General features: G+C 40.9%; 1 protein-coding gene across 1 annotated transcript; it reads right to left on the bottom strand.

Moving 5' to 3' along the window:
* Positions 1 to 1992: 1992 nt before the first annotated feature.
* On the bottom strand, positions 1993 to 14162 carry LOC136426562 (thiosulfate transporter TsuA-like). The gene is made up of 10 exons (XM_066415226.1): positions 13708 to 14162; positions 10965 to 11203; positions 9478 to 9532; positions 8296 to 8398; positions 7440 to 7596; positions 5886 to 5949; positions 5272 to 5379; positions 5049 to 5218; positions 4434 to 4585; positions 1993 to 3867 (listed from the first exon to the last, which is right to left on the bottom strand). The coding sequence occupies exons 1-10, from the start codon at positions 13994 to 13996 to the stop codon at positions 3714 to 3716; spliced, it is 1491 nt and encodes a 496-aa protein (XP_066271323.1). The 5' UTR covers positions 13997 to 14162; the 3' UTR covers positions 1993 to 3713.
* Positions 14163 to 15710: the final 1548 nt, after the last annotated feature.

Here is a 15710-nt window from a genome sequence, read left to right as displayed (position 1 = left end):
TACCTTGTACAGCTATTCATTACGAAAGAGATGACGTTTAGTTCGCACGTGTTGCAATGATATTTCTTACAGAAACAGGTCTGGAGGAATCTCAGCGCTGTTATGATGTTAGTGGCTGTCTTGTAAGAAAGACGGGGTTATACATCTATTCATTACAAAAGAGATGAAGTTCAGTTCGCACTTGATGTCTCACTGAGACAGGTCTGGAGGAATCTCAGCGCTGTTCGTGGCTTTCTTGTAAGAAACTGACGGGGTTATACCTTGTACATCTATTCATTACGAAAGAGATGACGTTTAGTTCGCACTTGTTGCAATGATATTTCTTACAGAAACAGGTCTAGAGGAATCTCAGCGCTGTTATGATGTTCGTGGCTGTCTTGTAAGAAAGACGGGGTTATACATCTATTCATTACAAAAGAGATGAAGTTCAGTTCGCACTTGATGTCTCACTGAGACAGGTCTGGAGGAATCTCAGCGCTGTTCGTGGCTTTCTTGTAAGAAACTGACGGGGTTATACCTTGTACATCTATTCATTACGAAAGAGATGACGTTTAGTTCGCACTTGTTGCAATGATATTTCTTACAGAAACAGGTCTAGAGGAATCTCAGCGCTGTTATGATGTTCGTGGCTGTCTTGTAAGAAAGACGGGGTTATACATCTATTCATTACAAAAGAGATGAAGTTTTAGTTCGCACTTGTGATGTCTCACTGAGACAGGTCTGGAGGAATCTTTGCGCTGTTGTAATAATAACCGCAATAACTCTGCAATATGAGACGTATATTACTGACAGAAATAACACCTGTGATAGGAGGAGATGGGTGGTTTTGTCTTCTTCAATTCATCTCTTACGTTTTGTCTGCTGTCTGATGATTTTGACATGTGACAGTTTTATTGGAATGACGCGGACTAGGCGCCTCTTGTCCTGACCTTTTTGACTTTGCACAACTTTTATAGTGTTGCAGAAGATCGAGGAAGTTCCCATCGTTAAAGGAAACCCACGCAATATTAGGGTCCGAAAATCGGATTTTGAAAGTCAATTCATTTGGTCATTTCTATACATGATTAGTTCAAACAACACTGTCACAATGACGTCCATTATGAAAAACATCACGTTGTGATGTGAGAAAGTGGAAACTGGCCGGGTTTTTTGTAGGCTCGCGAAACTATTGGGATCATCATACGGCACGATTTTGCGCGGTTTAAAATGTTCAAAGTATGAAGTAATTACGCCAATGTGCTAAACAATGTTAGTAAATGTCACCACTATAAAGATTTCAGCTTTTTTTCTAATTCCATTTTTGGGGGGCTCTGATATTGCTTTGGTTGCTTTTAATATTCAATTTTGTAACTGGAATTTGGTAGAAGTCGACGCCTATTTGATTGCAGATAGACATATGATATTATTTTTAATCATATCAAAAGAAAGTTTCCTCATTTTGAATCTATGTACGGAGAAATCATTTTTCCTGAGAGTTTTGGCCATACTGTATCAAACCCATCTCAACCTATATATATATAATAATGTATGCTTGTACTTAGCTAGATATGGATTTAGTGTTCAATAAAGGCGATTTTCGTTCATTCATCATATGAGCGAAGCCATGCATTAAACATCTTTTCAAACTTTGGTAAATTCGTTTTCCCGTTTGCTTTGCATCAAATAAACATGTCAAAAGAGTTTCTACAATCATCAAACGACTACGTTCGTCTTACGTAGACATTGTTTTCTGTCTGAGACAAGAAGTTAATAAAACGCACATCACCGAGGCTCCGTGGTACATGGTAAGAAGATCATACCTAATCACATGGGGGTACAGCGTTGATGGTTATCAGCCTGCTTTTGTGTGCATTGTATTTGAAGGAGTTTGATGTTTGGTGGTTGATTATATCTATGGGGAACGGTTGCACATTGTTAACACAGTCGCGACCATTGTGACAATATAATGGTGTGAAGAAACCTCATGCATGAAGAACAACAGGAGCTAATTGATTCATTAGCATACAGCATTGTATTGACTTACTATTCTATTGAACCATCTGAAATTGTCTTCACTTCATTAACATATCTAGTCAGGGTTTTGGTATAAAACCTGGTTCTGCCAGATCTTTCCTTAGTCACTGACGAAAGATAGCGGATGCTGTCTGAAACGTCTGACTGTTTCAAAACTCTATCCAGTTGCTTGAGGATCTTTTTTGTGTGTTATACAACGTCACTTTAAAAATTCACACGTCACATCAACAACTTACGCCGTCACATAAAACAATTCAGAGTGTATGACATATTCTAAACATGAAAATCATGGTCTGCGCTTATACAACCGTCGTCTGGTATTCGACATGACACAAATTTCAAGTTTACTTGTTGAAAATACTTTTTACACATGTTGGAAGTTTGAAGCCTTGTCCAGTACAAAAGCATCTGGACATATTTTCATCATACAAAACGTTGCATAGAAGCATATTTCATATCAAATAAAAGTAACGCAACATATTGAACAATGAAACTATATACACGTTGATTATACAAAATGTTGACTTATTCAACAGTTGGAGGCCTTTGGTAGTCTATTTGATGTGCTACCTTACGTTAAATAGATAGAAATCTGTACATTCTAACAAGTTTTCAGTGACTTCAAGGCTAAGTACTGAGAATCACCGATAACTACATATACTTTGTAACAACTTGCTCATATTCATAGAAAATTCGTCGTAGCTTTAGTATCATCTATGAATGTGCAGCTACAGAGGTATTTATCTCAACAGCGATTTTAAAACTTTCTACTGACTACTGTGACTTACTGACAGAAATATGAAGTACACATTGCCTTTGCTCATGTACTAATGTAAACTCTCCAAGCAAAGGTTTTCTGTCGGCACTCTCCACTAACCTCTGCTTGGAGAGTACTGACGTACTCATGTACTGAGGTATACTCTCCAAGCAGAGGTTGGTGGGGAAGATTGTGACCTTTTTATCATATGTCCCGTTTTCTATCGGCAACCTCCGCCAACCTCTGATTGGAGAGTACTGACGTACTCATGTACTGATGTATACTGTCCAAGCAGAGGTTGGTGGAGAAGATTGTGACCTTTTTATCATATGCCACGTTTTCTGTCGGCACTCTCCACCAACCTCTGCTTGGAGAGTTCTGACGTAGTCATGTATTGATGTATTCTCTCCAAGCAGAGGTTGGTGGAGAAGATTGTGACCTTTTTATCACATGCCCCGTTTTCTGTCGGCACTCGCCACCAACCTCTGCTTGGATAGTATACACATTTCTCACGCGGCGGACATGATAGAATGAAGACGAGGCCAATGAGGCAAAGAAGCAAAAATAATGTACATATTCAGTTTTCCTCCTAAAGCACATGAAGTTTTAAAATATGATATCAAAGTATCAATATTATAACTAATGTAATGTACAAAAAGGATTCAGCAATTTAGAGCTTTGTTGACCGATCCCATGGTCTCCGCCCTCCTCCGTCAAAACGTAGAAATGCAAAATAAAACTTATAAATACAAATATTTGACGGTCATGCAGCCACTTCCTGATGGGTCGATTCTCTAATTATCAGGTAATCATTGGCTAAACTGCTAACTGTGATTGACAGTTAGGATCGGTCTATTGTTTGCCACAAGGGCCTCGTTTTCATACTATCATGTCCGCCGCGTGAGAAAGGTCTATTGACGTACGTATAGAATCGATCTACCGACTAGTAGGAGACATAGTTGAGCGGGAAGTTTGCCATGTCTGCCCGTGCTGCACCCCACATGATGAAGCCAATGATAGTCCCACCTGCAAACATGGCCGCCACGGCGAAGAACGAGATGATCACTAGCAGTGCCGTCCCGGACAGACCATGTCCACTAGAACACAGGAAACACATGACATTGATAACAAGGCATTGCCAAAACCGGAATTCTTAGAATATTCGGCAACCCTGCAGCGTCATCACAAAAAAAGCTTCGAAGATTTGTTTGTTTTATTTAAGATCTCCATTAGTGTCACGTAAAGATCGCATAAATGTGCAAACAAGTTTTTTTATTAAATCCACTGGTAGCTTCCTGTCAGTCTATGGTGAAAGTGAGTAGCACATGGAGAATATATACCTGCAAAAGACAGACAGACCCAAAACAATGCATCTCTGTAAATTCGTAGCACTGCTATGTCTGATTTATGACTAGTTCTACCACCACTGAATACGTACGTGCAAGTTTTAGCATATTTGTTAACTCAATCACAGTACTATACTAACGGTTTTGCCCCTGAGGCGTCGCCAATAAAAGCCCAGAAAGCCCCCATCTCACTGGACTCGTGGCACGCTGGCGACGTCGCTGCGTCCTAAACTGGATTTGTGTTACCCTTGACTTTATAATGGGAATATCATTCAAGGTCGCAGTGCGATCGCCGTCAAGTTGAAAGGAGTGCTTACCTGGTGCATCCAGCCCCCAAACGGGCGCCAAACAACATAATGAGACCCCCAAAGAAGCCAGACGCCATGGATACGCCCTTGACTGTGCCCAGCGTTTGGGACGAGGCCGCTGAGATCAGGGCACCGACTACTGCCCCCACCACATAAACAACCTGCGGAAATGAAGAATAATAGTAAGCTATAGCTAGAGCTGCGATGAAATATTTCTTCTACAATTTAGAATTGGGCAGTACCGATGAATTCGACGAAGCATACTACTATATAGTCTGATAAATTCTACCTAAAACTAAGTGACAATGTCCATGACAGCACCATATCACATGTATCCCCTTTTACACAATATGCAGTAGTTTTCGCTGCAGTACGTCCTATTTCGGTAAGGAGGCGTGGCGCACCAAACATTGGTTTCTCTGCTACAAATTTTAGTTTGAGAGAAATGTTTTAGTCAGAGGTTTTCTTTAACATTCAGTACCTTTCAGCATGATATTGTATTTTTTCTGTACGTAAACGTTACACTTTTCCCAAAATGAAAGTCTAGAAAAGCTTGTCTGTCTGTCTGTCTGTCTGTCTGTCTGTTTGTTTGTTTGTTTGTTTGTCTGTTTGTTTGTTTTATACCTGCCACCAGTTGCCGAGTCCGGTCCTGTATCTGCTGAGGTACGGGGACATCTGCTGCAGTCTGTCCGTCACCAGAACCTGTGACACCACGGTACAGTAGCTACTACTGCCCCCTAGCGTGTCACCTACACTCAGCGTGATAACAAGCTGCAGTAGGCCGATGACGATCCCTGGGGTGGAGGGGGGGGGAGGGAAGACACATGGACGTTAGACTGTATAAAACATGCGTAAGACAGGACCTGGGACATCACGGTACAGTAGCTACTACTGCCCCCTAGCGTGTCGCCTACACTCAGCGTGATAACCAGCTGCAGTAGGCCGATGACGATTCCTGGGGGGGGGGGGGATAGATGCACGTTATACTGTATAAAACATGTATAAGCACTCATTATGCAGGGGGGGCTCGAGGGGGTCGAAAGACCCCACACACACACACACAAGCCCCCCCCCCCCATACACACACACACACACACAAACACACACACTTGGAGATACCCCGAAAAGAATGATGAATCATGGTATCCTCTCTCGCAATCGACAGCGCTGTTAGAAAGTTTGTAGGCGCTTGCTTGTCCCAAAAGTCTACAAAAGCACCCCCCTCTCCACAACAAAATCCTGGCTGCGGGCATAGACTAAGACGGTTGTAGCGTTTGTGGATCTTGACAATCAGGTGAACTAGAAATATGAGGGTGCGTAAACACGTCAGTATCGATTTAAAGAACCACGCCTTCAGTACGTCGAAGAACTCAGATTACCAAAATTTCTTTACAGATAAGAGTTCGCAATGTCATATATCTAAGACAGGTGAATTTTATCTAAAATTGATCAATGGCTTACCTCCAATCCACGGTGGCCAAGCTCTAAGGCTCATGAAACAAGTCCAGTCTCCATTGTTTGGTACCTACAAGGTGAAAATGGTGTCATAAATTTCTGAGGAATCGAATCGACAAACTGACGGTACGGAAAGTTATCAAATTATCCCATCAATGCTACTGTGATAGTAAAAGTTACTGATCGAAAGCCTGAAGGGTAATAAAAGATAGAACGAGAATATAACTGCAAAATGGTCGCCGGTAACGCTGTAGTATCAGGCAACAACTATACACACTTAATATCATTCAGCACTAACCCAACTCATCCATAGTGTGCATACATGGCCAACTCAAAGTTCCAAACAGCTGTTGAGCTTGCATAACCTGTTACTGACCGAAGAGTGACCAAACATTTGACAAATCGTCCAACATATTTCATAGATAAACATCAAAACTGTTTTAACGTTTAAAAAAAACTTTGTAATTTCGTATATCTGTTATATTTTATCTGGCCCTTACCTCTTCCCTCATGACCTCAATGAAAAGTGGCCTGCAGTCCGATTTGAGCTTCTCATAAATAAACAAAGATTCAAACAAACAAGCGTTTGTCTTGTTGCCTTTTGAATTACACCTCTGTATTATGCATCCTATTCGAATTATGAAATCAAGGGGCACATTAAATGCCAGTTTTGGTCACTTCCCGGTACCTCAACGATCATCGCTTCTAGTGGGAAAGGGGCCTGTTGTATCCCAAAGTTGCTCCTTGTCCCAAAGCTGCTCTGAAGCACTTCCTGGATATCCAGAACACGAGACTGCATGTCCACGATATCCAGAATGTGCTTCAACGGAGCACATTCTGGATAAGCAAGGGTGTCTGTTGCATCCCAAACACGTTTCTCATCCCAAAGCTGCTCTGAAGTAGGTTTGGGATATCCCAAACATGTCGCAAGCCAAGACTGTATGTCCTGGATATCCAGGATGCGCTTCAGCGGAGCACATCCTGGATAAGCAAGGGTATCTATCCAGGTCGTGCTCTTGGGGGAGGAGCTTCATGTTTCAGGAGGCGGAAACTATCTTGCATGTGATTATCGTGACCAGAAGGCCGCCATCTTTGTTTTCCCCGCGCCGGGTTTGTGTTAGAATTGATTCAGTTTTTGGTTCTTTCTAACTATTCCAGAATGTTTCATTAACATTTGATGATAAATATTTTGCTTAATTTCGGATCTACTTCTTCACAATTTGTTAATGACGTTTAGTATTGATCATATCAGTGTACCTTATCATGTTTAATACCTTAAAATTCATCTTGCATTCCCTCGTATATATTCATTTATTAGAATTTATGGTATAAGTTAAACTTATTTTCTATCGTTAATTTTGCTTAGTTTCGAGTTATGTACAATTTATGATATAATTTCCATATTGTCAAGTTTTGAGGGGAGGCCCAAGAAAAGCCACCTAAGCGCTTCTGCCCCCCCCTGCATGTTTTTTCTCCTGTATATCTTTTTTTTTTTTTTTTAAACACTTATACATATCGAATAAATAAACAATAAACAATGTTTATTGGGTCATGCCTTACCGGTACACATGACACAGAACTGGTGTTGAGATGTGTGTACTCGCACAGCTCTGTCTGCCACGGTTTGACGTACTCCAATCCAAAGATGAGGAGGGCGATGGCGAAAGTAAAGGCGAAGGACAGAGCGGCGTACGGTAGGGGCACCCAGTCGTCAACACTGTAGAAAACAGAAGGTTATACATGTATTTCAATTTTGTGCAATGTAGTTTGTAGTTTATCATGCAAAATGTATTTTATGTTTCGTCAATGAAGCTTCTTCTTTCATATACATACATCTTTATCTCCAACACCAATATTAACATCGTATAGCCATGCTTTACAACATATAGCTATATAGAGCAACGCCATTTGCTACATGTTAACAATTGGAAACCGTGAGCCGTTAAGATGACATTCCGTTACAGCTATCGATGTCTTGCTATGAGTTCAAGAACAAATAATGAAACGCTTACTCTCTCTCTCTCATACTAGTAGTAACTTTTAAAGAGCAAGAACAAGTTGCAATGATCGCACTTGATTTGATTTATCTATTTGGCTGTAAAAAAAAGGACAGCCAGGGCTACTAGCCGAAAGCTATTTCAAAATTCATTACGAACTTTCACAAAGTACGTCAAAACACACATGAAGGCGTACACAAAACGCAAGACTTAAGTACATAGAAGAAACAAAATTTAAAAAAAAACAGCGCAAGACGGAAGCACATATCGAAAAATATTCACGAGACTTAGCTACATGTATAAGCTATGTGTGAAATCGTTAACAAAGCCAAAACTTAGGTTCAGATTACGTAGTTTACTTAGATTATACAATATGTCATCTGAGTCATCTGATATCTGAGGTAGGTCGAGTGACGTACTGTTTCTTCTTGTATGGCCCTGTTGGTTTGGTGTACTTCACCACCCATGGCTCAACCGCTGCGTACATCGCAACTCCGACCAGGCAGCCGAGAAGGGTCAGTACTGGACAATAATAGTGACAGATGGTTAACATACATTGACTATGGAGAGATAGATTTTCACCATACGAAACATGATGGATACAGAGATTGCTTGTCTTTGTTCACACCCTTGAAGTTGCACATAGTTCAGCAAGTTTCCTTGCTTCTGAAAATAATTTCATCAGGTTGGTAGAACATAGGATATTTGGAGTTTCTTTTAACACAAACAAGGTAATCTCACCTGCTGATGTTTCGGTGTCTGTCAGACACCTTCTTTAGAGCTTCTGACCGGAGTACTGCTTCTATCGGCTACTTATAGCGGTGAGAAGCAGTACTCCAGTCAGAAGCTCTGAAGAAGGTGTCTGACAGACACCGAAACGTCAGCAGGTGAGATTACCTGGTTTGTGTTAAAAGAAACTCCAAATATCCCAAGTTTCCTTCCTGTTTTAAGCCCCCCTCTCACGTACTGGACCCGCGGCACATTGGCGGCGTCACTGCGTCCTATACTTGTTTTGTGTAACCCGTGACTTTATAATGGGAACATCATTCAAAACGTAGAAGTATGGCCAAAAAGACAACAAAACACGCTAAGCTTAAAAACATTCGTTTTTGTCGATGAAATTCGTTGAGTGCTTTGTCAATTCGATCGGCCGCAGCGACGCCGCCAGCGTGCCGCGGGTCCAGTGAGAGGGGTTTTAGTAACAAGGTATACTTTACAGGGCCTAGGGAGGGGTTGCTAGCCCTCCACTTTAAAACTTGAGGCACCTCCTCGAACATGGGACCCCCATTTGACGTCCCTTCCGAAAGACTGACTCAGTCTTTCCCAGATGCCCTTCCCAGTTACCAAACCATTTTGAGGCTGCTACCAGTTTAGCTACAGGGACATTTTCTATTTCTTGTCTTTCCTATACAAATAAGGACCATAAGAAATGCACAAAACTGGTATGTTGTATGATTGGAAACAAGAGTTTTTACTGAGAGTATAACTCAATATCTGTTTCTTTTTCTATCCACTTCTAGATCTTCGTGTCATTAGAAAGTTTCATTTAACAATGTTGACGAGATAAATCAGTATAAATCAGTAGATTTGAAGACACTTACGTGCAGAGCCCATCCCCACTCCTGCTCCAACCTGTGCCAACACCATTCCAGGGCACTGTAAGGGAGAAAATCACGGAGAAAAGCGTTACGAAGATTTACCACACATATTCATGCTTAAAGCCCCCCTCTCACTGGACCCGCGGCACGCTGGTGGCGTCGCTGTGTCCTAACCTGGATTTGTGTTACCCTTGACTTTATAATGGGAATATCATTCAAAGCGTACAAGTATGACCATAAAGACAACAAAACATACAAAGCTTAAAAAAGATTCGCTTTTGTCGATGAAATTCGTTGAGTGCTTTGTCAATTCGATCGTGAGAGGGGGGTTAAGACATCTAATTCGTTTGTCCACCAAACGTTGGATAATTCATATCCATTTGCATGCAGAAAAGAAGTCGAATAGGTTGAGAGTAGCGGTAATATCTCCTTCAATTCATTCATCTCTTCCATTCTTCTTGTGTACCTTCGTCGTGTGGCGCAAGTGTAGAGCGCGCGGCTGTCAAACAATGAGACCCGGGATCTAATCCCGGGTTGTGCCCAGAGACATGTCCGAACTTGCGCCCCGACGTTGTGCCCTTGGGAAAGGCACTTAACACGACTTTCCTCACTTCACTCAAGTGTAAATGAGTACCTAGCTCATCTAGGGTTAGGGACGTCCCTCGGATAGGACGTTAAATGGAGGTCCCGTGTTTGGGGAGAGCCACACCCCGCGCACGTTAAAGAACCCACCACACCTTTCGAAAAAGAATTGGGGCATACCCCGGTGTGCGATGGTCCAAATCTTACAGTCCGGTCTGGGATGACATCTTGAAAAGGTGATAGTTCACCTGTTATGTCAATCCTTCCACAAAATGTGGTAAATCAAAATAAATAAATAAATAAATAAATAAAGGTTATGTTTTCAGTTGTGCCATGGTGGAGTAGACATGAATCACTCGAGAAGGGGTCGACAGATTGTCGTGATTTTTGGCGTGTAGATAGCTTGGGTGATGCTTTACATAATTAGACGCAAATCAGGAGCTAGTTTGCATGATTATAAAAGGAAATGTATACATCCATTGCATTTCATAATAGGACTCTCAAACATGTGACATATGTAACTGAAAAAGAGAGAAATATCTTATAACACGAATTGTTTTGCTTTACTTGCGGGCATGAATTTTCAATAATTTAAAGTTATTATCACTATATCACTATATCAATATAACTCTGTGCAAAAACGAGACAATATCATACATTCCTGACACAGCATACTGATACCAACACATTGTATTCTAGAGCGTTAGCATGTACATTGTACTATAGACTATTTTACTGTTAGTCATAGATTAGATTAGTTATCTATATCTGTCAACAATTAGCAATAGTTTAATTCTCATGTACGTAAGTTGCCATACACTGTACCAGCTACAATTGTCGCGCAATAAAGTTCTTCTTCTTCTATCATATTATCAAATTTATTGGACATAAAAAGATGACCAACTGACCGCCCCACTGATGGTCATCCCCATGCCTAGCAGCAGCCCGCCCACCACGCTGGTCAGCACGCCCTTCTCTTGGTGGTTGATGAAGACATGGCGGATGTCCTGGAACACGGGCCGGGTCACGGGAAGTAGCGCCATCACACCGAGGCACAGGAGACCCGTTGCCATGGCAGCCAGGAACGCCTTCATCATGATGAACCGCTGGTAGACGAACTGGTCACGGATGACGTTTGGCTCAAAAACTGAGGAAAAAAAACAAGATCTATATTTAACTCAAAATTATACTTTTAGGCTAGCCCCTGAGGCGTCGCCAAAAAAATCACGGCCATAGCATGTCAAGGACCAAGTATTGTGCACAGATACACGCAACCGAAAACCAAAATCCTGGCGAAGTAAAGATGACCCCTGGCTCACAAACTGAGAAGAAGAAAAAAAGCTATCTTTAGCTCAAAAATTCATCAAACCATAGCATGTCCAAAACACGAGATATGAAACATCAAGTTCCGCTGCAATACCGTAGTAATCCGCTAGGAGCCCCATCATCGAACTTGATACATTCTTCCATCTGTATGTACAATATACATTTTCGACAGGAAACCGAGTTTCTATAAGACGGGGTTACCATATTTATGATATATGTGCTATGTTGTTCATTTTGAAACAGCGAAGGGCAAAAAAGCGTTACGACTTCAATCCTATTCCGTACAAATGTATTTTTCTATATCAAACTGCATATTGGCGACGAATTCTAAGGAACCCAATACATGTATACACAAAAATTGTCCTTTATTATTTTGAGCACCAGTACCCCTACAATTTCACCACACTATGTCACTTTTTTTGTCAGGATACCTAACTTATAAGATTGAGGTTTCAAAACTTGCTTCGTTGAAACAGGTTCCGAGATACTAGAGACGTTTATGGTTACAAATGTACAGGTAGTCTACAATGCGTAACATATCAAGTCCTATCAAAACATGATGGCCAATATATCATAGGTGAATATATCAACGAATGTTTAGACCTTAGAACCAGTAGTATAAACTTTAAACGTTATACGTTAAACTCAATATTTTAATCTATTCATCTACTTTTACGTAGCTTTATTCATGTGTACGTGTATTCATTTGTTTGTTTGTATGTATTATTGTAAGTCGCTGTACTTTTATTGTACCAATAAGGATTTTAGGTGACGTTACATTCAAAGCACCTAGACTGGCAAGGGATCCGCTGTAAGTTCTTTCAAAACATGCTGCTGAATATATCATATATTGTGTACTTTCAAAGAAAGACACCATGCATGCAAAGGAACCAATGTGCACAGCGATAGAGTTACGCAGTCAATAGCACAATGGTTCGGACTCAAGGTCATTCTTAGGTCAGAGGTCAACGTCCTGCAGTGCATTAGTAATTGTTCCCTTGTACAGTGACACGAAAACTGCTTATTTGTGTCATAATTATACAAAACTCATGAAATTGAGGCTTCAAAACTTGCTTCGTTCAAACATGAGTTGAGATACGATTTTCTGAAAGACATTCAAGGTCAATTACTCAATGGTTCGGACTCAAGGACGTTTTAGGTCAAGGGTCAACGTTCCCTTGTAAGGTGGCACCAAAATTGTTGACTCATCGTGGCGAAGCACAAACAGCTCGGGTAAACTTCAGAATGTTTCCAAGGATTCTTACTCTTCTCTACACAAATCCAACATTTCAGACTAACTTCGATGAACCAACTTATCTGATTGGATTTTCATTTCTCTATATCTATTTATCGGTGCACGTATTTAGCACACAGTGTATTTACATTAGGAAAGACATACCTTGCGAAGGATTCGCGGATTTTCTCAAGTGTAGCGTTTAGGTGTGAGAGTGACATGAATTTGTCATTGATCAAAGATTTACTACTTGTCCCTTTGTCTCCGATAACGTAAAAATTATATAACTCCTGTCACTGGCCCATTGTTGAAATGACATGTCTTCTGTCTCAATGTTGACAAATACTAGTACTTAACGTAAACATGTGTGCGGTACCAATATAACAACGCCACAGGCCATGTTAGATTGGAGATATTTCCAACACTCTAACAATATAGTTAAAACATACACGACTACTGTACTGGACATATACAATAACTTGAATAGGATGTTAGAACATGTATAAGAGGAACACGGAAATGTCAAGGTCGACATGTTTGGAACAACAACAATGGCCTTTTTGTAGCAACCTGTTTCACTCTGGGTTTTTTCCAATATGGACATAGAGTAGACCTCATATACTATATGTTTATTTACGTTATATTTCCTGATGACATGTCCTACTTATAACAAGGAAATGATTAAATCAAGACAAATGTTCGCGTGTAAGACTATGGCAATATTACTCAAGACAAGTAGACAGGCGTTTCATGTACTCATGTCATGTCCCGCCATAATTTCCGTATATCAAGACCAATACATTATACCTCAATGAAAAAAAGAAACCGTAAAATGACAACACAACATTATGAAGCTATAGATAGCAGACATACAACACTTCAGTGTGTATTCTATCAATAATGTATATCTTAGAATCTATATGTGAATTGCTCTATATCAATTTAACTATCCTGTAGTCGTATACAACGCATTGCCTTACATTATGTACCTGTAACAATTGTTGTGCAACAAACTTTGACTAGACTTGTTATTTTTATGATTTTATTGTGTTCGGGTGGTTAAATGAATGATTCTATGAAACGTTTCTTACCTCTTGTCTTTTCTAGGGCGATCCCAAACAGAATCCCTCCCAAGAAACAAAACATAATCTTCAAACAGACATGCCACCACTTCTTGTGCTCTTTGGGGTCGCCTTCCAAACTCGCCTTCTCACAAGTTGTAGCCGGTAGCGCCTCCTCCTTTTTCTTATCATCTTTCGCAGATAATTCGTACTTTTTCTTCGCCATGTCGTTATTTTCTTCCCGGTCAGCCCAGGCTTCTACCTTGTCTCCGACAAGTGCTTCCTGGTGACCTGAGTGGTTTGAACCCTGTGTCTGCATAGCCACGCCTTCTCCAGTCCTACTGTCCAATCAAAAGCCTGCTAGTAATCAAGATTGACAGTTAGGTTTGAATGAAATGACAAGACAAGTGATGCGCCTACGTGTCACAATGCACGCGAGAGAACTAGCCCTCCGGCGAAGCTTTGCGCCATGAATTTTTCATGAAACCCATACGGCGCATGCCTACTGACATGTATTGCTGGCGTGCATTCACACAGAGTACAATACTGTGTCAATAACAAGCTCCAAAGGTTTTGTTTGCCTTTTGTTAAAACCCGCGGCTCTGTTGTAATCATTACCTTTTCTTAGGCATTCAGCCCTTTCCACTAGAGGGCGATCGCTAAAAGCCCCCGTCACAAATAAGAAATTCAGCTCGGCCGACGTGTCGGCGAGCTTCAAATGCCCGGGGTATTTTCGGCCGAAGCACGGCCGACGTCCTGTCGATTACGCGGGCCTCGGGCGAATTCTAAGAATCAAAGTTGATCCAAATATTGGCCTTTTACTAGGTTAGTCGATTCTGACTTCGTCCACGTCCAAGAGATAGTATCATCTCATGGGGCATTTTTAGTGTTCGACGGACGTCGCCCGAGATTTTCATTGGAAAATACGGTCGGCGCTAGGGCGATTTTGATATTCGGCGAGCTAAGGGCGATCTACAAATTCGGCCGACGCTCGCATGAATTGTGACGCCGGCTTAAGCGACCGTACAGAGACCAACATTGGATTTGTGTAACGCTTGATTGCATAATTGTAATATGATGCAGGATTTCAAAAACAGCATAACACACAAAACGTGCAAAGAATCGTTCTTTATCTACGAAATTCTTTGAGCGATCTCTCAAATCTTTGGTCGCTAAGCGGCCGCAACCTCTAGGACCTGAGGGTGTTGTAGCACAGGATAACACAGACAAGGCAAGATGATACAATCTTGCTCGGTACATATAGACAATCTTCATTGACACAACAAAACTACAGCGACTTTCGTAAGGTCTTCTACATCTATACATGCAAACAACAAACAATGGGATAAGAATGATTATCCTGATTATGATACAAGTATATGAATACTTCAACATGTCGAGTTTAACCTATCACTGACAATACTAATTCTAAGATCTAAACATTCTTTGATATATTTACCTATTTGTACACATTCAGGATGAATAATTGTATTTGACAATGCAATAGAGCATATGATAAAGTTTCGATGATATCTGTTTCATATTTTGTAACTACCACGAATTAAGGAATATTTCACTTTTGAAAATTTGTCCGGAAAATGTAAAAGTTAATTCATTTTTTTTCTGCAGCCCAAGTTAAGTATCTTTCTTGAGATTGCGCTCTCTGGCGATCTCTTGAAGAATTGCAGTAAATAGTGATCTAATGTGCAGCCACGTAGAAACCCATTTTCGCTATGGTCTTTCCTTTATAAACCATCTTGGATACCTTGCATTGTTATCTTCGCCGAGAAGATTATGTTTTCGGTTACTCCAGCTGTTGGGTTGGTCTGTATATATGTCAAGAGCATACGGCTGCACCAAGTAATTTTTATGGATGACGTCCGCGCGCGCATTGAATTTGGTCTGTTCCCAGAAAAAAAAACAAGAAATTCCGCTTCCTGTAACTATGACCAAAGAGTTACGACAGTGCCGAAAATCGCAAAATTAACGTTAAACTCGTCACGCGAAATGCATAAATAAGGAAGTGGCTACTG

This window comes from Branchiostoma lanceolatum, chromosome 2, assembly GCF_035083965.1.
Source record: "Branchiostoma lanceolatum isolate klBraLanc5 chromosome 2, klBraLanc5.hap2, whole genome shotgun sequence".
Lineage (NCBI taxonomy): Eukaryota > Metazoa > Chordata > Leptocardii > Amphioxiformes > Branchiostomatidae > Branchiostoma > Branchiostoma lanceolatum.
The sequence above is the reverse complement of the archived record's forward strand: the minus strand, read 5'-3'. Positions and strand labels throughout refer to the sequence as shown.